At 31.6% G+C, this 27,481-nt stretch overlaps 2 protein-coding genes across 5 annotated transcripts in view; one reads left to right on the top strand and one right to left on the bottom strand.

The window, feature by feature from the left end:
• Cog5 (component of oligomeric golgi complex 5) overlaps positions 1 to 27,481 on the bottom strand; it is a 356,605-nt gene that overhangs the window by 269,787 nt on the left and 59,337 nt on the right. The gene's annotated exons all lie outside the window — the stretch shown is intronic.
• Positions 9,210 to 12,211, top strand: Gpr22 (G protein-coupled receptor 22). The gene is made up of 2 exons (XM_076862368.2): positions 9,210 to 9,280; positions 10,885 to 12,211. The coding sequence occupies exon 2, from the start codon at positions 10,910 to 10,912 to the stop codon at positions 12,209 to 12,211; it is 1,302 nt and encodes a 433-aa protein (XP_076718483.1). The 5' UTR covers positions 9,210 to 9,280; positions 10,885 to 10,909.

The raw sequence follows: 27,481 nt of genomic DNA, 5'->3' as shown, positions 1-27,481 counted from the left end.
AACACACAGACCTGAAGTTAAGTTATTGCCAATAGACCAGAAGTCAATAACAAGATCAAACAAAGGGAATACTCAAAAGAACTATGAGAATGGAGTGATCCCATCCAGTCTGCTTTCTGTAGCTAGCATTGACACAGAACAATGGCATCAGCTCTCAACTTAGCTGAACTATCAGTAACCTGACCCAGTCCCAATGGGCCAATGGCTTTGCTTCAAATGTTGAAGTGAAAGGTAAGTTTTTCTCCAAAAGGGGTAGCTTCCACCCCTTCATGAAAAGCCAAAATGACATTAAGTCCAGACCAGTGTATCTTTGCAAAAACTATTTTCATTCAATGAATAAGATCCACTGGGCTTTTTCTTTGTTAACCATGAAGACCATATTAACTTACCCTCTAAAAGAAATATTACACCAGACAACTCAAAGCATCCTTGGGTCTTACCAAGAGCAAAGTTATTGGTAATTGGCAAAGAACTATCCACTTTTCAAAAAAAGTATACTTGGTAGGTATGTAGTAGGGATCAACAGTAAAGGGTTTGTCCAGCATTCCTGAGGCCTGAGTTTAATCTCCAGCAAAACACATACACAAACACACACACACATACACCTTTAGCCAGGCATGCTAGGAGTTTGAGGCCAATCTGGGCAACAGAGGAAGACCCTGCCTCAAGATTAAGGGTGCATTTGGTAACTGGGTCAGGCAGGTGGCACTGCTGTACTGGGAAATGGTCTAAGTCCTCCAGCAGCCACCAAACCCTAACTAAAACTGTGATTTCTTTTCTTTCCTTCTAGTATGATATATTATTGTTTTTGTTGGATCACCTGGCAACACAGAGCAACGAATGCAGTGAATGGGAGAATCTGTTTTAAATCTATAAGCATTCTTAGTATAAAAATGTGAAAACATCAATACCAATAAGACATTTAGCAAAGGAAGCCAGAACAGTACAGTGAATAGGCCCAGGGTCTCCACCCACACTTCAACTTTTTGTATTTGAGTGTTTACCCCCCACCTGCAGGAACAGAAATCAAAGAATTTAACAGACACATAAAAGCAACTACAGGCAGAGCTGTCAGGAGACTACATTATTTCCTGTTCAGAAGTGTGGGGCATGATGGAGAAGGGGGAGCCAGCCTGCAGGGAAGATCTGTGGCAGTGAGGAGGGTTTTGTTTTGATTTGGCTCCTCACTTCAGGGTTCCTCATTTCCTCCCTCTTCTACCCCAAGTTCCTGCAAGGGCCTGAGCCTCAGAATCTCTAGTTTGCCCCTGTGCATGCCGCTGCAGCTCCACCCTACAGTGCTCAGTGCCTTCAGCCTCCCTTTCTACCTACTGTACTTTTCACCACAGGACAGGTAGGATGATGACTTGAGCAGCTCTGTCCAACAGAACTAGAAAAGTTATGTTCTTTTTCCTCCTTGAGGTTCCCTACCTTACTTGGGTTTTATCTTAAGCACTTGAGATTAAACAAAGGGGAGAGAGAAAGAATCAGTACAGTAGCACTGTATCAAAAAGACTCTGCATTTACATTCAATTTCAAGTGGTAGCCCACTCAGACTCAACAAATGAACCTATAATGTGTTTAGTCTATCCAAAGCTCAGCATCCTCATTGCTGACACCTTTTATGTTAGCTCTTGGAAACCCTTGATTCAATAGCTACAACACTGCCTTTTGCCTATGGCTCTGAAGCTTGCTGCCTCATTGATGTGATAATATTCCTTCCTCCTCCAGCCTAAAAAGTGAGCAACAGACAAAGCATCAATCCAGCTATTTCATTTAATTCTTAACACTGCTCCACCAAATTAAAAAAGAACATTTGCTATTACTTATCTCATATCCCCTAGACCAGCCCTCAGGAGCCCTATACTTTCTCTTGCAGGAAGCCCCATATGTCTTCAACATCACATCCTTGTCACCAAAAATTGCTAAGGGTCTGGAATTTTACCCTACTTACAAGCTATGAAGCTAGTTAGCCTGTTACTGTTTCATGGACAAAAATAGAAGATATAAGTTGCTGGGTCAAAAGACTTTATTATCCATAATATAGCAAACAGTTATGAGCATCATGTTAGTGACAGTTCACCTTCCTCTTTAAGTTCTCCTGACAGAGATGCATTGATGTACAATCTATACTAGGTGGGTTTCCATCACAGCTGAAGAACAATGAGCTTGGAAAATTTATCATTTTTTATAATAAACAAAAGAAGGTTTTTTATCTGCTCTTTTTTCTGAAGAGTTATTACATCATTTCTCAAAGGTGCTAACAACAAACATAGTAGCCAGGTCTGCATTCCTGACATACCCAGTACAAACTTTTCAGGGATGCTTAGGGCTCATGGAAGACTATCTCACCCAACACAATCCTATTCAATCTAACACCTGAGCAAAAAAAAATAATGTGTTACATTTCAAGAAGCAAACTACCTTTATTTAAACACAACATTAATTATTTACATCAAAAAGATCGTACAATCCTTTTTTTTTTTTTTTTTTTGGTACCAGAGATTGAACTCAGAGTTCATATGACCACTGAGCCACATCCCTACCCCTATTTTATATTTTATAGAGATGGGGGGCTCACTGAGTTGCTTAGTGCCTCACTTTTGCTGAGGCTGGCTTTGAACTCTCAATCCTCCTGTCTCAACCTCCTAGGCCATTGGGATTACAGGTGTACACCATCGTACCCTCTGGAATTCATTATTAAAAGTTTTTAGATTAAAAAATGAATTTAGCAAAGTTGCAGGCTACAAGGTCAACATAAAAAACCAATTGAAATTATATTTACTAACCACAAACAATTGGATTTTTAAAGTTAGGTGTTATTTCAATAAAGAAATTAAGTAGAAACAAATCTAACAAAATATATGCAAGATGTATAGCAAAAGACCTAAAAGAAATCAAAAGAATAAAAGGATAAAAGAAATCAAATATTTTACATTAAAAAAACAAAGAGATTGTGTCCATAAGTTGAAAGACTCAATAATGTTGACAGTTTTCCCAAAATCCATCTGTAGCTAAATTCTGTAAAATCCCAATCAAAATAACATGATTTTTTGTAGGTATCATGGCCCTAAAATGGAAACTAGTAGTAACTGAAGATATATTACTGAATATAACTAGCAGAAAGTCACCTGGGATGACATTCATTAGAGGTTAATAGTAAATTCTTAAAATACATTCATTCTCCCAAATGAATAACCAAGTTGTACAACGGATGTTACTGAATCCACAAGATTACAGTCAGCCATTCAATTGTGTCTTTCATCAAGCGTAAGACTCAGCCCAGAAGAGGGAGTGACATAGCTTTGTTAAATATACAATTCAGCTCATAAATGATTTGGCCTCAAAACAAAGAAATTAAGAGTAGAAGAATTATGCAAAGAAAAGGAAACAACAGAAAAAAACAGTGGGAGCAGGAGCACAAACATGGCTGTTTGTATAATTCTTTGATTAAAATAAAAGAGGAGAAAATTCAGCAAAATGCTTAATATTTAGAGGACGCAAAGACAGATAAAAGCAGTCAAAACAGTAATCCATAAAATTGGGGGTGAAGTAATAATTTGGACAAAGCCCCAGACATGCAAAGTAATATAACAGAGGGAGGACAGACTATAGTAATAGTCACAGTATAACCAAAATCTAGGTTCAAATGAAAAAACAGAAAGAAATGCCAGATATTTATTTTTGTAATGTATGCCATGCTAGCAAAAGACACAACTACAAATAAATATTGCAAAAAATAAAAATTAAAAATTTTAATTGTTCCACTTAGTTGGGGTAAGGAAGAAGAGGAAAGAAAAGCTTGTGGCATTTTCTATCTCCTAAAAATATTCAATTCTGATACATGCACTTTATCCAATTTGATTAGTTTTCAAGTATTCTCTTATAGATAATGAATCATCACTGTTATTGACTCTCTAATACCTTGGCTTTGCCCCACTTGAAGAAGGTTTCAGCAGATGGTCCATTTCTATTTTTCTGATAAAACATTTATTGTGAAAGAAATTTGAAGTTGAGAAGCCACATGAAATTTTTAAATTGGTTTTCCCTAGGTTCCAGTATCAGAGAGTTCAGAGTTAACTACATTAAGTATTCATTTAAAAAGCACCCTTTCTGAAACAATACAGTTTAAAAACTGATTTTCCACAATTAAACCCTACTTTTGTTTATATACTTTGTAAAACAGTTTGAAAGCACTTTTAGTTAATTCCAATATATCATCAAGTTGAGTTTTTTACTTAGACACTCAAGAGAATCAGAATGACCCACAAGCTGGACAAGAATGTTTTGATATGAATAATGCAATGTAAACAGTGGCAGTTGTCCAAATTTAAGAAGACAAATGCATAAAATTAAAAGTCAAAAACCCTATATCAGGACTTTTTAGAATTAAAAGAGATAAGCAATCAAAATATTTAAAACTAAAAACATAACTTTTGAAAAAGGATTTAAGTGAGCTATATTTTGAGATTAGATACACATTTGTTTTTTTTAATTATCACTGGGAAAGCCAAAGTGCTTTCTCAACTTATTAAGTAAAAAATTAATCTACAAAATTATTTATAATATAAGGTTTGATTCAAATTACCAATTGTAGCATTTTTCAAAATCAGTTACTTATATGAATATAAAACATACTAAATGCACAAGTTTGGAAAATGTGTTACTATGGAAACAAGAATTTATAAATTCTGATATGTAATTTGAATAATTTCTTCATGAAAGTAACATAATCTGATTCTCAATCTAATAGCATATTTGCTAAAAACAGGGAATGTTAGGAATATTCTGTGAAGATATGAGTAACTTGTAAGCACCAAATAAATTTTTGGCTTTTGAAAAGAAATAAAATAAGACTAAGCATTGAATTCATTTTTTTTAAATTATTGTTTGTGAAATCTTATGCATCTTTAGCCACAGTCACTTATACACAGGATAAACAGCAATATCTGGGCCTTAGCATTTTTTGCTACCATTACTGCTTACAGAAACCTCAGATTTTGTTTCTTAGAAATAATTTGAATATAATGTGGAAACACTGTCTCACAAAGAGATAAGCAAAGCAAAGAAATATGCTTCCAACAAAAAGAATCAAAGCTACTCTATGATCCAAAGAAAGCTTGATTCACCAAATGTTATATAACAAATAATCAGTGACTGAACCTAGATTATCCAATTTTAAGTCCAATACTTTCATAATTTTCCAAAGAGAGAGCTAGCTACCTAGTAGGGTGGGGTTTGCAGAGTTCTAACACTGACTCTAATGGTTAACTTATCTAGACTTTTTCAAGTCAATAAATTTCTCTGTACCTTATTTTCTCCTATTTCATGGGGATATTCTGACAATAAACCTAACCAAATACTTAACTCTGGCAGAAAAATATATTTTCATTATACTAATAAATTTCTTTGTTCCCAATACAAATTTCAACTTATACCACCATGCTTTCTATGATTTTAGTTTTAAGCTTAAAATAATATTTTGTGATTATCAGCTATTTTTTAATGTGGCTGGCATTGTAGAAAGATCCTTTCCCACAACTTTCAAAATGCATAAACAGTAATACAACATTTTCATTTTTATTATTACCAAAGCCTTGTCACCCAAAGCTTTGGGTGGGGAAAATTTTAGAAACTCACAACAAAATTTTTCACATTATTCTCAATTTCTATAGAAATGCAATGTAAAATTCATATATGCTCATCAGCTATTCCCCTTTAAAAAACACAGTCTGAACAATTATAAAAATGCACATTGCTTTTCAAAATTTTAAGAGCATAATTCTGATGACAAATTAAAAACTTAGGATAAAATATTTTGAAAGGTGAAGATCACTAATAATCCTAAAATAAAGGAAATAGGTAACAATTAATATTCTAATAACTCAACCATTGGCAATGCCTTCAATTTTGTCAATATAGAATCCACCAAACTCAAGTCTAAAAGAATACTTATCCTCCTCATGACTGAGAATAAAAATGTATTCTAAACTTAATAAAAATTTAATTTTAGTATTTTGGTTCAATACTCATACCACTGTTTCATTATTTTGAAAGCATATCTAAAAATAATTTAGTTTTATAATTTATGAGGACATGTAGCTTCCTTCTTCCTTTGCCCATATATTTACCAACATTAACATATAGCTACATAAAATATTTACAAAACTGCAATCCACTAATAAATGTACCCCCATCAAAAAATAGAAACTAGCCAACTGAAATAAAATATTAATAACAAATGATCAGTATATATCTACTAAGTAAAAGAGTTATGAAAGGTGAAAGTAAATGACTCAAGTTTTAACCACTAAAACTGTGCTATTAGCAATGGAATATTAAAAAAAAAATCTTAGGGGAAAATCACCCTAGATCATCCCAATTAATATTTTGAATGAATGAAACGAAGAAATAGCTGAATGAATACTAAAATTGTGACAACATTTAACACTTTGACATGTTCACAACGATTTGGAATATACAGAGACGACTTAAATACAAACCAGTTGAAATTCAATGTGGTTCAGTGTAGAGATGCAGTGGGTTTCTATTTGTAGAACAAAGAGCCTCAACCAAAAACATATATAACTACTAAAAGATTCACAAGTACAATTATCAAGGCTTTAAAAAGAATATAATATTTTTTACTATGTAAATCTCCCCCCTACCCACCCACCCACGCCTCCCTGCATTTTCTAATGTTTGGCATAAGTGACCAACAAACCAGAATAGAATATAGATTTTTAAAAGACTAATTTACTCATGTTCTATTTAAGAACAACATGCAATCACTTATAAATTCAGTCTTTTTAAAAAGCATCCTTACATAAAACAGTGGGGGGGAAATCCCGGCTATACATATGAAGCACAGTTTAAGCTCGATACAACTGACCAATCAAAATTAGTGAATGCACTGCATCTCTCTGCAGTGAAGAGAAGCGACAAGGTAGGCTGTCATTCTGCAAAAGCTGCTCAGAACAGGCTTTCCTCTGAAAAGCAGTGCAGTTCCTTTTTATAAAGACTGAATCTAAACGTTGTCTCTGGAGACAAGAAGCCTTCAGTATGTTAAATGACTTTATTATGTATTTTCGGATGCTTATTGATTCCACAGTAGGAAGAGTGAGAGACTGCAGCAGCCTCTAAGCAGCCTTACACGTTCCATACATTAGCAGTACTGCTGAAACAATGGCACAGTACAGACACATATTTTCATTAAGGTCATTTCTGAAGATGTATTTATAACCCTCTTCCCCCAGTTTTCTACAAACAAGTGAACAAAATGAATCAATCAAAACTGGAAATGCTTCAACTACATCAAGAATTTATCAAATCCTTAGCAAAGGTAAGATGTGTTCCTTCTTACAATATACAGCTGCTTTTGAAATTGGCATAGTGGGGTAAAATTGCTTTGAAAATTTTCAGTCTAAATTTAAAGTTTATGTGTTTATTTCTACTCAATGCTAGATTTGTAATTTTTAGATCTATTTCATTTAAGACATGATAAATTTTAAATGCAATTTTTAGGATGTGCTGTTAAATTGAAGAATAGTCTGCTAATTACCTACAAAGACATCAGCTTTTAAATCACCTCAGACATACTAAATATTCTTAATGTGTTCAGTACAGTTTTTCTTAGGTGTCCAAAAACTGCTTATATTTCTTATAAGAACCATGTTTACCATTTAGTTGTTATTTATTATTCGATTTTATGTTAACATTATTATTGGGCATGGACATTGAAAATTATTTAATCTGCAGTTACATTTTGGTATTGCCTTTTATATTTCAACCACATGAGTAATTTATCAATGGAAATTTATAGTATCTTATGATGGAATCTATCTTAATGAGTTATAATCTACACCATGTGCTAATAATTAAGCAAGCTACCTTTTTACAGCTCTATATGTTAAATTTATTATAAAGACAAGGGAATTGCAGTATGTTTAGAGTATACAACTGTTTATAATCTGAAAATACTGGTTAACATCTAAGAAGAGAGCAGAAATACTTTAAAAATACAGCCTTTCTCTCATGGTTATATTTATAATGCTTAACTCTACTATTAAGTAATACAATTTCTGCCAGGACAAGGGAGTATTTTATTTCAAGAAACTTAATTTTATGCATATAGCTATGGCTCTAGCAATACAGTTTCCTTACTTAGAGAACAAATACTATATGGCTTTAAATTTAAAAAAACAAACTGAAGTAACTTTTAAGTAATTAGAAATTGTTAAGAACCCTATTTCTTAATCATTTGTTTTCTTTTTCACAAGGATCCATAGCAGCTAATTCAGTATTTACAACCATCAATATGAAGATTGCAACTTACTGAGAATCTCCCTAGCTCTCTGAACCACAAACTACAAGATATTTCTCCTAAGAAACTAAGGAGTTAAAACCAAGGAATAGCTCTATATTACTGCTGGAATATAACAAATCAACAGTATCCTAAGAAGATGCTACAAATAATAACCACAAAAGGAAACACAATATGATTACAAAAGCCTGGGGTGAAAAATGGTGAGCATTTATAAAGGGGGAGTTTAACACACCAGAATTGTGGAAGCTATGGATTCCTGAAGAAACAATGAAATATGAGTTTCAAAAAAGAGAATGACTAATTTCACCAACAAGCAAAATGAATCTTTTGTTTTCTACACTATTCAGCTATTCGTATCAACTGATGTGACTAATGGATTTTTCCATCTGAGCTTTATGACCAATTATGTATCCTCTTCTAATGAAAACAAACCAAATTAAATAGCACATGGTTTTCATCAAAACAACGTGGACTGGATTTTAATATAAAGAAATTATGTGATCAAGAAGTAATTTCAAAACCATGAGGACTGGTATACAAAAAGATTTACAAATGTAACAAAAGGATGTCTAAATACATTTTAGAAGCTAGAAAACTTACATTTCCTTTTTTGTTTTCACATATTCTGGAAAATAAAGGGACACTATCATATATTCCCTCAAAGGGAAATTTCTATCATTTGAGGAAGTTTCTCTTGGTCGTGACTTTTTAAGGCAAAACAAACACAAATATTATGTACTGTTCTTTAGAAATCCATCAGCTAACTAAATTTCATAATTTATGCAGTTGAAGTACTGGAGAGAAAATGAAAGAATTCCTACAAGACATGAAATAAAACACAGCTACTTCACTGCTGTCAGGTAAAAATTCATGTCAAAATCTGTCAATGATATCATGTATCAATTTGTGAAAATTTGCCATAGTGAACCAAAAGGCCCATAAGGCAACAGCAAACAGGTAGGTCAGAAAATGCATGCACCCCACCACATTGGTTAACATTTACAAAAGAAATTAGATAATTTTTCTTAATTATCATCAAACTTAACATTTCTGTTTTATTTAATTGTAAACATAACTGATGTGACAAAGACCTGATGTTTAATCTGTCAGTTCAAAAAACTTGGCACACATAGAATTTTCCATTTTCATAAGATTTCAGTGTTAGCGAAGATCTTCATTTATGTGAATATGCTTCTATTAATACTTATACCACTCAAAAGAAATTAATATTATCATTTGTTTCTGGAACATTATCCCAAAATAACATGCAGAAATAAAATTATATTCTAAAACTTGTCAAAGTAAACCAAGTAAAAGGGTAACATAAATTCTTGAAAATAACTTTTATAATTTTATGTTTTAAATGTAATTTTGCAGTCAAAATGATGTATCTGAAATGTTATAGGTGGTTTTATGATATCCAATTTTAACTTGAACATGTTAATTAGACATTTCAGCCTAGAAAATCAGGTATTATTTTTATAAATTACTCTAAACCCCTATATATTAAAATATAGATTTGCATGAATTTTAGCAAAAGAACTTGTTTATTTTCAAAATTTTCTTCAAAATTAAACACTGGGTGATACATAAAAAGGTTTCAGAGGTAATGTGCAACTTTAAAAGCTTCCTCAAAAAATGGGTTTTACATACTCCTTTTCCTTAGAATTTAATTTTTTACTTTAAAAGCTGTTTAAACAAATAAACTCAACTAATATATTCTTTTAAACCACTTCAAAAATGGCTATTTCTTAATATGTATTAAATTTCAATTTAATAATTTAAGAGGGTGTGGTCACAAAATAAATCATTCATAGGAATGATTAGTACTCTTTTATCAAGCTTTGTGGCTTTTTGCTTTGGCTAATATCCCTTGTCTTCTATTTGTTTAAGTTTGCACACTGAAAAAATTCAGTGAGCATATTCACCGTGATATGTGAAATACTTGCCACTTGCCTATTTTTGTGGTAAATAACTCCGAATATCCCCTAGCACACTGTTAACTTTTGACTATCAAAAGCAATAGATATGACAGTTTGAAACAAATCAGTGCTCTGTACCATATGTCCTTTTAAATGAACACTTTCCCTATTCGTTTAAAATCTCACAGGAATGATTACACCAACACTAATCATGCTAGAGCATATTAAAATAGCATATATTTTCTATCTACTCAAAACATTTTAAAATGAAATTTTAAAATAGGCTAAACTTAGTTTTGCATACTGGATAGTTTAATATACAAAAATATGCCTTCTCTCAAGAATAAATGTCTCATTTATTTCCAAAGGAGGAAAACCCTTTTAGTATATTAAGTAATTTTGTACTATAGGGGAACAATCCCCATAAATTATTCCTCTGAAAGGAGAATGCAATTTCCTTTTATAACAAAGCAATGCAGTCTTGAATGGTTTCTTAATTGTACATTTTCCATTAATAACATACAAACATGAAAATTAAACTAAATACACAATAAAGGCTTTTTGATTACAAAGAATACATATTTTATACGTCATTTAAGTTGCCATATATCAAAAAGTTTATTTTATTTCACTTTCTAGGGAAAAAGCCAACTGCTCCAAAAGAATGTGTTTTTCTCCCATTCTGGAAATCAACATGCAGTCCGAATCTAACATTACAGTGCGAGATGACATTGATGACATCAATACCAATATGTACCAAGCATTATCATATCCACTAAGCTTTCAAGTGTCTCTCACAGGATTTCTTATGTTAGAAATTGTGCTAGGACTTGGCAGCAACCTCACCGTATTGGTACTTTACTGCATGAAATCCAACTTAATCAACTCTGTCAGTAATATTATTACAATGAATCTTCATGTACTTGATGTAATAATTTGTGTGGGATGTATTCCTCTAACTATAGTTATCCTTCTGCTTTCACTGGAGAGTAACACAGCTCTCATCTGCTGTTTCCATGAGGCTTGTGTTTCTTTTGCAAGTGTCTCAACAGCAATCAACGTTTTTGCTATCACCTTGGACAGATATGACATCTCTGTAAAACCTGCAAACCGAATTCTGACGATGGGCAGAGCTGTAATGTTAATGATATCCATTTGGATTTTTTCTTTTTTCTCATTCTTAATTCCCTTTATGGAAGTAAATTTTTTCAGTCTTCAAAGTGGAAATACATGGGAAAACAAGACACTTTTGTGTGTCAGTACAAATGAATACTACACTGAACTTGGAATGTATTATCATCTTCTAGTACAGATCCCAATATTCTTTTTCACAGTTATAGTAATGTTAATCACATATACCAAGATACTTCAGGCTCTTAATATTCGAATAGGCACAAGATTTTCAACAGGGCAGAAGAAGAAAGCAAGAAAGAAAAAGACAATTTCTCTAACAACACAACATGAGACTACAGACATGTCACAAAGCAGTGGTGGGAGAAATGTAGTCTTTGGTGTAAGAACTTCAGTTTCTGTAATAATTGCCCTCCGGCGAGCTGTGAAACGACACCGTGAACGGCGAGAAAGGCAGAAAAGAGTCTTCAGAATGTCATTACTGATTATTTCTACATTTCTTCTCTGTTGGACACCAATTTCTGTTTTAAATACCACTATTTTATGTTTAGGCCCAAGTGACCTTTTAGTAAAATTAAGATTGTGTTTTCTAGTCATGGCTTATGGAACTACTATATTTCATCCTCTACTATATGCATTCACTAGACAAAAATTTCAAAAAGTCTTGAAAAGCAAAATGAAAAAAAGAGTTGTTTCCATTGTGGAAGCTGATCCCATGCCTAATAATGCTGTAATACACAACTCTTGGATAGATCCTAAAAGAAATAGAAAGATTACATATGAAGATAGTGAAATAAGAGAGAAATGTTTAGTACCTCAGGTTGTCACAGACTAGGGAAAAGTCTAATTTTCACCAAATCCATATTCAGAGGAGTTTTAGATTTGAATTGTAAAAAAAAAAAAAAAATTATCTTACTGCCAAATATAAGAAAAACCATTTTAAGTAACGGTTATGTTGTAAATTTTCAATGTGAATGTCAATTAGATTAGCTCATATATATTCAATTTCTTCATTACTTAATGTATTTGTTGCATGGCAGTTTGTTAAAGTAAATATCATGTGTATATTTTGTCAATATTATGTCCATCAGAAGATATTCATGTAAGTCATATTTTCTAAAGAATAAATACATAGCCTTAAAACAGTGTATAACTTTAAAAAGTAACTGACACAGGTATTTGCTTTTTAAAAAAATATATGAAGTGTATTGTTTCTAAGCCACAAACTATAAAGATATATTTATATGATGACAACTGGAATAGCATTTAACATAAAAACAAAAATTATAGGCTCAAAACAATTCAAGATTTTCTATACGACTAGGTTATGTTTCCTGATAGAGTATACTTGCTATAATGTTTGATGCATCCAAAATAATGAAGTGTGGTTAAAACTTCATTCTTTCTTTTGAGTGTAGAAAATCATGGGATTTATTAGTATTTTAAAATTCATACACCAAAAACCAAACATCCCCATATATGCACACCAACATATGGAAATTTTAAAATTCAAGTTTACTATTAAAAAGAAAAGACTGATTTCCTAGATCAAGGATACTATGCCTATAAAGTACAAATGAACTGACAACAAAGGGAAGGAAGAAAAAGCTACAAAGCTTCCTTCTTCACTTTGCTTGATTCTAAGCCAAATGTTCTAGGTAAACACAGAATACTGGTGAAAAACAGTGCATTAAAATAAAGTTACTTTTGAACTTTATTCAACTCAATTCTGTTTGCATAACAAGTTAATTATACAAATCTAACTATTAGGAAGAGGAAAAAAAAGACTTTTATATCATTGTAGGAAAGCCTAACAAAGCCACCTGTTTCTAATTTTAGATACATAGCAACTTTAGAGCAATACAAATTTACACAATGTTCTTAAGCAATCATAGCTCCTAGTTCTTCAAAATATCATTATTTCCACAATGAAAATCGTTAAGGAACAACAAATTTCACTTTTTCTACTCCATCACACATAATTTAACTTTATGAATTTTTCTCTCCAATCCTAAATTCATGTAAGGAAGATATGAAATTACCAATTCTAACTATAGATGATAAGGATTGGAAATTTCATATCAAACATATTTTCCAACTGGTGTAATGTAATAATCTGGCAATGAGAACTAATATCACAATGAGAAAGTTAGCAATAGGTTATATAAAATAGGCAAGTACCTGCTATACTGTAATTGGTTAGCTAAACAATGGTTATTCTATTTTTTAACACTGTATCCACTAAATCAAGTAATAGTTCATTTTTACATTTAAAAATGTAGATTCAATAATATATCACTTTTATATAAATAAATGGGGTTCATTCAAACTAGTTTACTGAATACCCTAATCCCTGGGAAATGAGAACCATGCAATAGTTTGAATTCACTGAGATTACTAGCAAATTAAATAGCAATTTATTTCTGATAATAATGCTAACATAATGTCAAATCTTGGCAAAGGCCCAGTTTCCTTCTGCTGTATTTTCTACTGTTTTATGGAATTACAGAAATGCTTTAATTTGATGAAATGTAGCATAAGCAAGTAAGACTTATTTTTTGAAACCCTGAAGAGAAACTAACATCGTGGACACAAGTATTAAGGAAAGCTTTATTCAATAAATATATTTGCCACAATATCTCCTGATATCTTCATTTGTAAATGTAAAGTGCATTTTATACTTAAACTTCCAAGTATAAATTAAACTTTTAATATTTAGTTTTATACTTTTAATAAAAATTAAAACTATATTTAAAGTCTTCATGTTAAGAAATCTTAACTCCTTTGTGTTTTAAATACTCTTAATCTTCATGTTTATAAGCATGCCAAAAAAAAGTATAAAAACAGATTTCTAATATATTAGCCTAATAGCTTTCATGCATTCTCATCTTCTGTAATAACAAAATAAAAAATAAATGACGATGTTATAGCTTTGCCCTAAAAGCTACTATTTCTGCACTTGACATTGGAGTAAAAACAGTTCACAAGCAATTTGCCCACCTATAGAGATGTTTCAAATATACAAAGTGCACCCACTGATTTCAACAAAGAAAAGTCATACCTATCAGACAACTGCTAATAGCTTTTTAACATAATAAAAGAGTCCATAATATGTGAATGTATATAATACTTATGTGTCAAAAATTCAGCTTTCAAAAACAAGTCACAAATGTTTTCAAATACAGAGATGAATGAGAAAATAAGCTTAGACAACTTTTATTTCTTATTAAGTGTTTATTCTATGAAAAGATGAAACTTCACTTTCTTCAGGATGGCCACTGTCCCAGTATGTAAAAATTTCACCTTATTACTAATAATTTTACCCCAAAACAAAGCATTTTTTTGTTTTGCTAACTTTTTCCTGTTAGAATATAAGTTCTAAAAGCAAATGCAATATAGACAACAGTAAACTTGATACACTTCTTAAAATTAATTTTATATCCATGTGCTATAAATCAGAAACACAAATATGAATTTTCATATGCAAATTGAGTCAATTTTTCAAAAGGATAAGAATTAGAATTCTTTCTTTAAAAACTAACCTGAGTTCCAAGAGGTACGGAAAATTTCACTGCCTTCTTTGTTCTGTTGGCTCATTTAAGGAGGTTATTATTCTACCAACTACTACCTAGAAATGATGTTCAAACTTATTATGATAATTAAATTATTTACAATTATGCTTTTTTTTTAAAAAATGCCATTCACAATAATTCTGGTTTTGCACCCATGGTAAGTCAGTTTTTTACACATGTGGTCTGTTTTTTCATTCCCTAAATATTATAGCAAAATCTCACTTCTCTAGGCATTAAAAATCAGATACCTCATTTAAATGCTGTTAGACTTAAGGATGAAAATCTAAAATTATAAGTAATAGACCCTTTATAAGGTAAGGCTTTATTTAACTACAATAATTTCAAGACTATTTTCCAAAGTCAATAATATTTTTATTTTATTACATTTTATAATTATAAATTTAAGTAAGCATTGTAATCCAACTAACTTTTAAATTATTACATATAGAAGGCAGTATTATGACAGAATATTGGATTACAGAAATAGAGTTGTTACCCTCAAAAGCTTGAAATCTATAATCAAAGTTCAGGTCAAGTATCCCTTACCTAAAATGCAAACTTCAGATTTTTCTCAGATTTGGAATATTTGTATATGCATAAGACATATCTTGTGGGAGGAACCCAAGCCTAAACGCAAAATTCATTTATATTTCATATAAATTTTACACACATAGCCTTAAGATAATTTTACACAATACTTTCGGTGCACTTGCATTTCAACTAAAATCCATCACATGAGAGCAAGTAGCAGAATTTTTCCCTTGAAGTGTCATGTTTATGGTCAACAAGCTTTGGATTTTGGAGCATTTTGGAATTTTAGGTTGGGGAAGCTCAAAGCCATATTATAAAGTATAAAAACACCTGAAAGAAGAAACAGAACGTGGTGGTAAATGCTATAAAAAGAATATTCAATTTCTTAATAAGAAGAGGATTGTACTGAATTTAAGAAAAATATAAACAAAAGTATTGTTGAGAAAAACTACTAAAGAATACTTTGGTAAGAGCAAAATGTTGTTTGGAAGGAAAGTAAAGCAGAAGTGAGAAGTTATCTAAAAAGTTAACTTGGGGCCATAAGATAGAAGGCCCAAAATGCCAACAGAGATATCTGAACAGGAGATATAACAAAATGAGAATGAGCTTCCAAAAGAACTCGAATGCAATATGTAGAGACAGCTGATTATGCAAGACAAGGAAGACAGAAAGTTATTGCCATCACCTGGATATGTAGGCCAAAAAATGATGACAATAGCCAGACCTTGTGGCATACATCTGTAATCCTAGCAACTCTGGAGGCTGAGAGGAGGATTGCAGTCTCAGCAACTTAGTGAGATCCTATTTCAAAATAAAAAATAAAAGGGCTGGGAACGTGGTTCAGTGGTAAAGCACTCCTGGTTTAAATCTCTAGTACTAAAAAAAAGAAAAAGAAAAACTGGCAAACTGGCAAACAAATGTACAGTTGTGTGAGAGGCAAATGAAGACAGAATCAACGAGGTGTGCCAACTGACTAGAAAGCCAAGTGGTATAAGAAACTAAAAATAATAGCCACAAGGAAGATCATAAGAAACAAGGTTATCCTCAATGATGGAAGAACTATTTAATTATGCTTTGCATAAAGTACATAACAGGGAAAAAAAAGAAGAAGAAAATTTAATAAAGAAGCTCCGAAGAAAACTTAAAAGAAGAAAAATGTAATAAAGTAAAAAAATAATATTGTTAAAGAATGTTCTTAGTTACTAGATTTCATTTCAAAATGAAATTTTCAAATGAATATTTTAAGTTATATACTTAACATTGTGCAATTGTTTTATTCCATTTTCCCATTAAACATATCTTTTTCAGTAATTTTAATTTTAAAGAAATTATAAACAGTGAAAAAATGCCAACATATACACAGGTAAAAATACAAATATTATCCTTTGTATCCCCCCCTAATAATTAATTATGAACATCCACTTACTTTATTATAAACATATCTTCCAAATTCTTTGTTAAAGACGAGAAAAAGATAATTTCTAAATTTAAAAAGTTTAAATACATCAATATATCTAGAAGATAGTAATGAAACCTGTTTATATTATAATCAGTGGCTTCAAACTATATTTCAAGATTCCTTGGAAAATATAAGGAAGGTTTATATTTCTTGGCAAATAAAGCAGGTCATTTTTTTGGACAGAGGAAAAAAAGCAAGGAAAAGGCATAAAATACTGTGTTCCTTTCCTCCAAATAAAATGAGAAATACGGTAATTTTTGGAGACTATTTTCTTTACATTTTAGAGATGGGCACTTCTTTGTACTCTTTGTACATTCTTTGAAAGCAAGTCCCCTCAGGAAGCACATGAACTTCAAGGAAGTTAAAGATGAATTGACTTGTGTAAATATTAAGGAGAAAAAAAGGGATCACAGACAGAATCAAATAAGAGAAAATTCAGGAGATAATAAAACCCAGATAAAACTGAAAAAGACGTAAAAATAGGTGTTCAGCTACTAGAAAAATACAAATAAAACACACAATCATAGGTTAGTCTTCAAATTAAGTTTTCTTCTGAACTTTTTCTTTCTTTTTTTTTTTTTTTGCTAAAGAGCAATAATTCAAAATTCAATTAAAAATAATGCAAAAACACTCCAGTTGACAGTCTGTACATATTAAAAATCTAATAACACATACTACCTCATAAACAGAATAAATATAAAAATATTACCAAACAATTCATAGGTATTTGGAACACAGTGGTACTGAGATATAGAAATGGAAAATGGGCTTAGCACTAATATAAAAGCTATCATCATATAAGGAATATCCATTTTGCAGAAGAAAAAGAGTTAAGCAAACTACAATAATATTTTTCCCCTTGCTCATGATAAAATAACATGTGACAATACCCATATCTCTACCATTCTAGCCACACATTTTTTACAGATCCCAATAAGCTGTATCCATGGCTTTCAAGCATGACAGCTTTGTACTTCCACCAGCAAGTGGTAAAAAGGGCTGTCATTCCTGTCACTGCCACCAACATCAGCTCTCTACCACTATCAAACCCTGAAGCATCAAGTACGATAAAGCAGGAGAGCTGAGTCTGTCTGGAATTAAGGTCATTTTCCTTACCCTGTTTCCATGAAAGTAATATGTCATATTTTTCTAAGAGGTATTAAGCAAGGCAAACTACCAAAGCACCTCCACCAGTTTTTCAGGATGAAAACAAAAAGCTGCAGACAGGATGATAGGATATAAAGAAACTGTTTTCCCTTCAGACAGCTGTGGATGTATAATGCAACAGATAGAAAATTAATTTTTTTAATTTAATATAAAAATGTTTCAACGTTTATGCTAACAAATGAGGGCTTTGACCACATTAAATATAGACTGTAGGAATAAGAAATACACTTGGGGCTGTCATGAGATTAGATACATATATTCAAGTCAGTAATATTACACATGATCCATATCTTTTACTATAGACTGGTTATTTTGATTGGGTATGTGGTGTTGTACATGGATTAGAGACAACAACTAAAAGATATGTATTTCACTATAATATTGATAATTTCTTAGATCAAATAAAAATGTAAAGAAAATCAAATTTACATACTCTACAGTGTTTTCATCCCAATTCTTTAAAAAAAAGTCTTTTCTTTTGCTATTGAACAAAATATTAATAAACTATAGGCTACCTAACACTATAAAACTGTCTATTCCACACACTATAATAACAGCTATACTAACTATGATGTAGTGCTTTCCCCCAAAAGTCCCTGATTCACACTAACTGGTCATAAGTATTAGTAGAATTGAAAGTAAATAAATTTTAAGTTTCTCAACTTACTGTTGCATCTTGTTTAGAATAGTGTTTTCAAAATGCAATTCACCTATATCAGAGTCCTCTACAGAGCTTGTTTAAAATACCAATCACAAAGGCCCTATCTCTGACTTACTGAATTAGAATCTCTAGAGTTGCAATCCTAAAAAAATCTGTGTTAAATAGTACTTTCTGGTGATTTTCATGCTACAGTTTAAGAACCACTTCTTTAAAAGCCAGTCTTTGTGGCTCATACTTGTAGTCTCAGCTACCTCCCAGTCAAGAAGTGGAGGCAGGAGGATCACTTAAACCCATGAGTTCAAGGTTCTCCTAGGAAACATAGCAAGACCCAACTCCAAAAGAAGCACTACTTTGGATAGATAGACTACGTATCAAGATACATTCAGGCAGCTAATAAATAAAATTATACACACACAGCACTGAAAATAATTCAAATCATAGTGCCTTTCTAAAGAGAAAAAATTTTTAACAATTCATTTTAACTAATTAAATTTTCATTGGATTATACATACTCTAATCTAGTAGGTCATAAGATTCCTAAAGATAAAAACAATGTTGTAGTTGTTTTTAAGAAGTTATCAAAAAAATCTCCTGGTTGGTTCCCTCATTTCCCCACCTCCAGTGTTGGGGATGAAACCCAGCACCTAGTGCATGTGCCTCTTATCTATACTCCCAACCTAAAAGTTTTACTTTAAAAACCATATACTTTCAGAAGACAAAATTGTACAAAAAAAATGAAACATGATACCATAAACTACTATACACTTTTATTTCACTCAACCAAAATGGTTACTCATATAATTTCATGGCTAATGTTTGTCATTATATTTTCTTTTTCTGACCATATGTTAAGTACTATCTTGTGTATATCTGTTCATTTCAATACAAAAATATATTAAAGAGGATAAGAATTACCTCTAAAATAAATCTGCAATGAAAATACTGAAAAACTATAATATGTGTATATTTTAAACAGCTGTCACTCAAGTTAGGTAGTCTGAAATCAAACAGTTTTCCTTTGTTATTATTTCCTTTGTAGCCTCAACAAAATTTACAAAGTATTCATCACATATTCGCTGATAATTTTGTGACATTCCTGAATTTTCTATTCTTTCAAAATAGTTTAAGTAACACTGATACTTGATAATATATGAAATGTTACAGAAACATTACCCTATGAACATTTCTCATTAACCCTTTTGCTGAATTTTTTTCTAACAACACTGACATTATCTTCTGCTTTAATTCTTTTGATTTTTAACATTTTCACTAACTGAAGCATAGAACCAATCTATAACAGCTTACTATTGTTGAAAATGTGCTGCTAGGGAATATAATTTAAAAATAAAAAGACAAGAGTTCAGGCATTGGATATGGCTACCTTATAGAAAAGCATTTACCAAATAATATATCCCTGATAAACAATGACTGCTATAGGATTTCCTGGATGCCTGTAAATCCCCTGCAATTGGAATCAAAATGACATAGATTTGTATATGTATATTGGAGAAAAGATTTACAAATTCAGTCAATATAATACAATACAAAACTAGCTGTATAATCCAAAACTAAAACAAATTTTATCATAGGTATTAGGAAGAAAGCAGGTAAACAAAATTGATAAATGTTATATACAACAACTGACACTCTACACTGTACTCTGTTGCCAAATACAGGTATTCAATAAATGACATGAGATACCCCACACAATTATAAAGTAGGCTTTTTGTTAGATGACTTTGCCTAACTGGAGGCTAATGTAAACATTCTGAACATGTTTCAGGTAGGCTAGGCTAAGCCAAAATATTCAGTAGGTTAGGTGGATTAAATTCATGTTTGACTTAAGATATTTTAAACTTAAAATGGGTAACCAGAATGTAACATCATTTTTGGTTGAGAAGGATCTACATAAGACAACTTTAAAAAGTTAATAATATTAGATACAGGGGCTGGGGTTGTAGCTCAATGGCAGGGTGCTTGCCTAGAATGTATGAAGGCACTGGTTTGATCCTCAGCACCACTAAAAGATAAATTAATAAACAACGATATTGTGTGTCCCTCTACAAGTAAAACAATATATACATTTAAAAAAAGAATATTGGATACAGTTCAACAAAGTGGGATAATAATTAATAAAATCAGAGCAAAGAAGATGACAAAAATGAAAAAAATGTTTTAAAAAACCTTCATGAAATGAACTTCACTTATGATAACTTATTAAGTTCTGCAAGAGGTGAGCCATAAACTGTTCCCTGTGCTTAATACTAGGTCATTTAAGGAGGAAAAAGGAAGGTCATTTAAGGAGGAAAAAGGAACTGATTACATGGCTCAGAATTCAAAGATAAAAATCATATAGCTGCTCAGTAGAAATACAAACTACTGGTACTAAGACCAGAGAGAAGTGTCTTCTCACTGGTCTTCTCCAAAAATATATAATGTAGGGGGTGGGATTTTGGCTTAGTGGTAGAGCACTCGCCTTGCACGTGGGGGGCACTGGGTCCAATCATCAGCACCACATATAAATAAATAAAGGTATTGTGTCTATACACAACCCCCCAAAAAAAATTTTTTTAAATACATAATGTGTAAAGAATGTTTTCTAAAACTATAAAGATAATGTAAGTCTTATATGGTTATTTCTTATATCTCTCAATGTATTCAAATGGCCCAAACAATCTTACAGAAAAAGTAAAGAGACGTTTCCTAAGACTGATGATTATAATTTTCCTCTTTGTTTAATAATATCATCAACTATAGAAAAATTTGATAAAAATAATTACATGGGAATAAATATTATGTTGTCCAGATATAAAACCTTCAATAATGCTAGTTTAATCCAAGGATACATTGTAGAATATTAAAGTAGTGAATCTCAACCATTTTGTAACATGTTTAAGGAGTCAATCAAACCCGAGAGAAAAGGAACAACAGTACTTTCAACTAAAAAGAAGACAGGTATTTTTTAAAACAAAAATGGTCTACAGGTGATTCTAATGTACATACTCCTCCTTTCTCTCTCCCTTACACCTACCAACTTCAGAAATTCACTAGGAGAAAGGCATGACAGATGAGCCTTCAGAAAAACTGCCCAGAAATATGATTTTACAACAAAACTTTGAAGAAATTGATCAGCAGAGAAATGATTAAGTACACACTATAAATCAGAATAGCCACCTGAGTTTAAAGAAAGATTAAAACCCCTAGAATGCCACCTTATTCTTTGGCAAAGCTGGCTGTTACCAAATTCTGAAATGACAAGTTAAAAAATTCAATTTTCATTAATTTAAAATAAAAATCTCTTTTGCCTGACACTTCTGGTTCTCATTAAAATACCTTTCTACTGATGATTCAAAGACACAATTACAGTAGATACAATAAGACCTAAAAAAAAGAGGAAACAAAAAAGAACCATGTTCTCAGCTACATAATGACACCATATAAATATTTTATCACTGTGGTTAAATACAGTAAATAAGATATAAGACACTCTTATTTTTAAATAGAGCATTCCTTTTTCAGTACCATCTATATTAACAAAAATGCTTATTGGTTTTACAACATAATGTCTCAACATGAATGTTTCTTAATAACACATGTCACAGGATCTGGTAGGCAGATTCAGAAAATGCTCAGCACTGTCAAACAGCAGTAATCATAAATCCTAGTTACTATAGTATACAAGTCTATTATCTTGTAAGCACTAATAAAATTGTATCATCAATCATAAATCCTAGTTACTAGAACATACAGGTCTGTTATCTTGTAAGCACTAAAAACAAAAAAAAAATTATAAAAGTACTTCTAAATGATTCATTTAGGTAGCACTTAGCCCTCACGCCTAATTTGAACATTTCATAAAATGTTTGGGTTGTATGTACTTCACATTATATTCTAGGTGACAATAAATGGTACTGCCTGGGAGATGTGAGATGTGGTTGCTATGTACACAAGTTATATCGAAATAAATTACATATTAATAAAAAATAAAACTAAAAATATTTGAAGAATATTATAGAGGTGAATACTTCTAATATTATGGGTAAAGAACTAAAGTAACCTATTAAGTATAAGATTAACACATGAGATTAGAAACTTTTTAAATTAGACATTTAAAAGAATCAAAGAATGAAATAAAACTCAGAACATATTTCCAGCCTACAAAATAAAGCAAATGCACCTTTGTTGCGTGAAGAATAGTTACAAACCAACATGGCAAAAGGACACAAACAGGTAACTCACCAATGAAAATCAAATGACAAGCATAAGACTGTTTAAGGCAGACAGCAAAAGCATGCAAATTAGAATAAATTTTAAAACAACCATACCAATTTTCACATATAAGATTGACAAATAATTTTTAAATGACGGTTACTACTAATTTGGATATACTATTTCACATTACTATTAGTAATATTTTTCATTTTGAAACATTAAACCAACCAATGACCAAAAATTAACTTACAAAATTTATTCTAAGAAAGCAATAAAACACTTGTGCAAGGATCCATATTCAAGGATAGCTTGAATTTTTATGGCTATCAAAACACTGATTACACCAGTAAAAAAAGATAAATGACCAAAATAGGTAATAATAGATTATATAAATTATTGGATCATTTTCAACTAAATATTAGCCAGTTCACATGGTCCATTTTCTATTGTTATAACAGAATACCTGAGATGGGTAATTTACAAAGCAAGGAAGTTTATTTGCCCACAGTTGCAGAGGCTGCAAGTCCAAGATCAAGTGGCTACAACTGATGAGAGCCTTGTACTGCATCATATACACGGCAAAGACGTAAAAGAGGAAGTGAACTTGTAGAAAACAGATCAAACATGAGGCATGACCTCACTTTATGAAAAACACTCTCATGGTAATTGATCCAGTCCCACAATGAAGACATTAATTACTCTTAAGAAAGAATAATCAATTCTTAAAGGTCCCACTTCACAACACAGCCACAATGGCAATTAAATTTCAACAAATTTAGTAAGGGACAAACCATAGAACCAGCCACTAAAATGTAGACAGATTTATGTTTATTAACATAGAAACATGTCCATAATGTAATGTTAAATAAAAATAATATGTATAATAAACAGCAATGTATAAGCCAAACACTGGGAGTTTATATAAACAAAATACTGATAGTGATTCTAGGCAACACCTGATTTTTTAGTTTTTAGCAATTAATGTAGTATACCTCAATTTTCTTTCACAATGAACACATATTTTTAATATAGCTACAAATTTAAAAGGCTTATAAAAACATTTTATTAAACCACTGAGAAGAATATCATATTTAATTCTGGAAATAACAGAACTGAGATAACTATTCTGAATTCATTTAATAAAAAAAAGATACACAACATATAGCAGGCCTTATAAAAATCCCTTTCTCAGCTACATTTAGGATCTTCCTCATGCTCACCAAATATGAGTATAAAGTCATATTATTGAAAAAATATATATAAGAAAAATTGAGCCTATGAAGGTCAAGTTAATCAGTCACATGGATATAATATTTAGAAAAAAAGATTTTTATCACAAAGGTACTGTCAAACTTTAATCTAAGTTATCAATATCCAGGTCTTCTCTGCTCTCATCTTTAGTTTTATGTTTTTTATTTCTGAACAAAATTTACAAAATACACATTCCCTGCCATATTTGATCTTTTGTATTTTTTTATTCTCAATTTCATTTATTTTGTCTCTGATAGTAATTATTTCCTTCTGTCTACTGGTTTTAGGACTGATTTGTTCTTCTTTTTCAAAGACCTTGAGATGCAACATTAGATTGTTTATTTGGGATTTTTTTTTCTGATTTTCTTATGTAGGCACTCATAGCTATAAACTCGCCTCTTAGAATTAGCTTCATAGTGTCCCAGAGGATCTAGTATGTTGTACCACTATTTTCATTTGAGTCTAATAATTTTCTAATTGCTTCCCTGATTTCTTCTATCACCCATTCATCTTTCAAAAGTGTATTGTTCAATTTTCATGTGTGCTTCTTAGGATTTTTTGGTGTTGATTTCTAACATCATTCCATTATGATTTGAAAAGATAAAGGAATTTATATTAATTTTTTTTTGTATTTGCTAAGAGTTGCTTTGTGGCCTGCCATATTTGAAAGAGACTTAAGAAGATTAAAATATCATAATTATGATTGGGGTTGTTAGTTTCAAACCAAAAAAATATAGCACTTTTCTCATTGTTTCTCCTCCATTCAAAAGTATTTTCCTAAAGTTAAATGTTAAGCATATGAAATGTGCCATTTTCCATTTCAAAAAAATTTAAGCAACTACATGAACATAATATATTAGCTGTGATTTCTCCAACTTTTGGAATGTTCTTTGAATAAGTTTTCCTCTTATATTTGTTAATTAGGCCAGGCTCTCAAAATCAAAGTGGTAAAAATTCGGTAAACCTGTACATTTGACACTCTGTGCACCATTTTTGACTTCAAAAAATGTTAAAACTAAAAGTGCATGGACTATTTAAATGATGCATGTTTCATCTCCTTAAACATTCTCTAGAATACATGTAAATGATAAGAAGCAAGACCCAAATTCTTGATTGAGAAGTATTCTTATTTTCTTGGAATTCTTTATTCCTTGGATATTCTCACACCACAGGATAAATGATAACTCAAAAGAAGAATGTAAGTAGCATTCATGGAAGAGTGATCATTATATTAAATTTTTTAAAAAGTTGTACAGATCATTCAACTTTCACTGACAATTATATAACCAACATACCAAATTTACAAAAGTCCCATACTTTTATCTCATAGAACTTTGGTTCTCTATATCACCTTCATCAGAGTACAAGCTGAGGAGATAAAAGTGAAACTCCATTAATTAAGACAGCTGTACTTATGTTAAAAGAAAAAAATCATGTTTAATGAGGAAATAAGCTCAAAATGTCACCTCAAATACTTGTTTGATAATAACTATACACCTCAAACATCTACCCTATGGATTGCTTATAAGATCAATCCTCAAGGAAGAGATTTTTTAATAGATAAAAAATTTAAAGTGCTTATGAATTCAATAACAATTTTGCAACATGGAAAATAAACGACCAATAGACCAATAGAATTTTTTTCTTTTAATGGTGCATTGTAGTTGTACATAACAGTTGAGATCATTTTGAGATAATCATACCTGCGTGGAATTTAGTTACTCCATATCAGTCCCCCGTACCCCATTTCTCTCCCCTCCTCCCTTTTCCCATTACCCTTCTTCTACACTACTGGTTTTTCATTTATTTATTTTTTAATTGGTGCTTCAGAGATATACATAAGGGGGCTGGAGTGTGGCTCAGTGGTACAATGCTTGTCTAGCATGTGCAAGGCCCTGGGTTCGATCCTCAGCACCACATAAAAATAAAATAGATATTGTGTCCAATTATAACTAAAACAAAACAAAAAAGACCCAGAGATATACATAAAGTGGAAGTCATTGTGATGTATATCTATACATACCTATATATATATATACACACACACACATATATGCATATGCATGCACAGTGTAATTTCGTCAAATTCATTCAGCATTTCCTCCCCTTTTCCTATCCCTCCTCCTTTCCCCTCAATTCCCTACTCAACTGATCTTCCCTCTGTCTTTATGATGTCTGATACCTGCCCCCTTTTTTTCTCCTTACTTGCTCTACCTTCCACATATGAGAAAAAACATTCAAACCTTGATTTTCTGAGTCTGGCTTATTTTACTTGGTATGGTGTTCTCCACTTCCATCCATTTACCAGCAAATGCCATATTTCATTCTTCTTGATGGGTGAGTAAAGCTCCAGTGTGTGTGTATGTATGTGTGTGTGTGCGCGCGCGCACATGTGTGTCTCAGTATCTGTCTCACATCTCTTAATCCATGTTCCCATTCAATAAGATTTATTCAGTCATTTACCCTCAGAACAAGACTTCCCAACCACTTCCTTTTAGTTTTTATTTTCATTGCTACAGCTTAATCTAATTTTAAAATGTTCATTTTATTACTTAAATTCAGGTGGCAAGTTTCTATGTCAATTAATTAGGTGACTATTCTTAAGCATCCCAAAATCTTACCAAAAAGCAAAAACATACAAACCAAATATCTTTTTCTATCCTCTACCCTCTGTCCCACAATTACTACTGTTTGGTATATATGAAAAAGATTAAGATGTCTCTATTCTATCATCCAAAGAAGAAAACATCATCCTGGGTACTGTTTTTGGTACCGGAGATTGAACTCAAGGGCACTGAAACCCTGAGCCACATTCCTTATTTAAAGACAGGGTCCCACTGTGTTGCTTAGCGCCTTGCTAAATTGTTGGGGCTGACTTTGAACTAGTGATCCTCCTGTCTCAGCCCCCCAAACCACTGGGATTACAAGCATGCACCACCGTGCCCAGCCTACTTAAAACTATTTTTTATACAGACGAATTTTGAAGAATACAAAGTTTTCAAGTGGAGATGGATAAATGGAAAATGACAGGGCCGTCTCTAGGTACTCTTCTATCCTTGAAGAGTAACTTGTCCAAAGATTCAAGTTCCCCAAGACTCTTCCTTAATGAAGACTTAGATCCTGGCCTCAATGTTTTACTATACTTTTTAAGAAACAATATGACTTTCATTTTCAAACTTTTTTTTAGTAAGAGAACTTTCAAATAAAAAAGCTTACCAGCCCAAATTTATAAGCAAAATAAAAGCAGACTTC

This window comes from Callospermophilus lateralis, chromosome 1 (assembly GCF_048772815.1).
Source record: "Callospermophilus lateralis isolate mCalLat2 chromosome 1, mCalLat2.hap1, whole genome shotgun sequence".
NCBI classification, from domain to species: domain Eukaryota; kingdom Metazoa; phylum Chordata; class Mammalia; order Rodentia; family Sciuridae; genus Callospermophilus; species Callospermophilus lateralis.
Note: the sequence above shows the minus strand (reverse complement) of the source record. Positions and strands in the feature narration are given on the sequence as shown.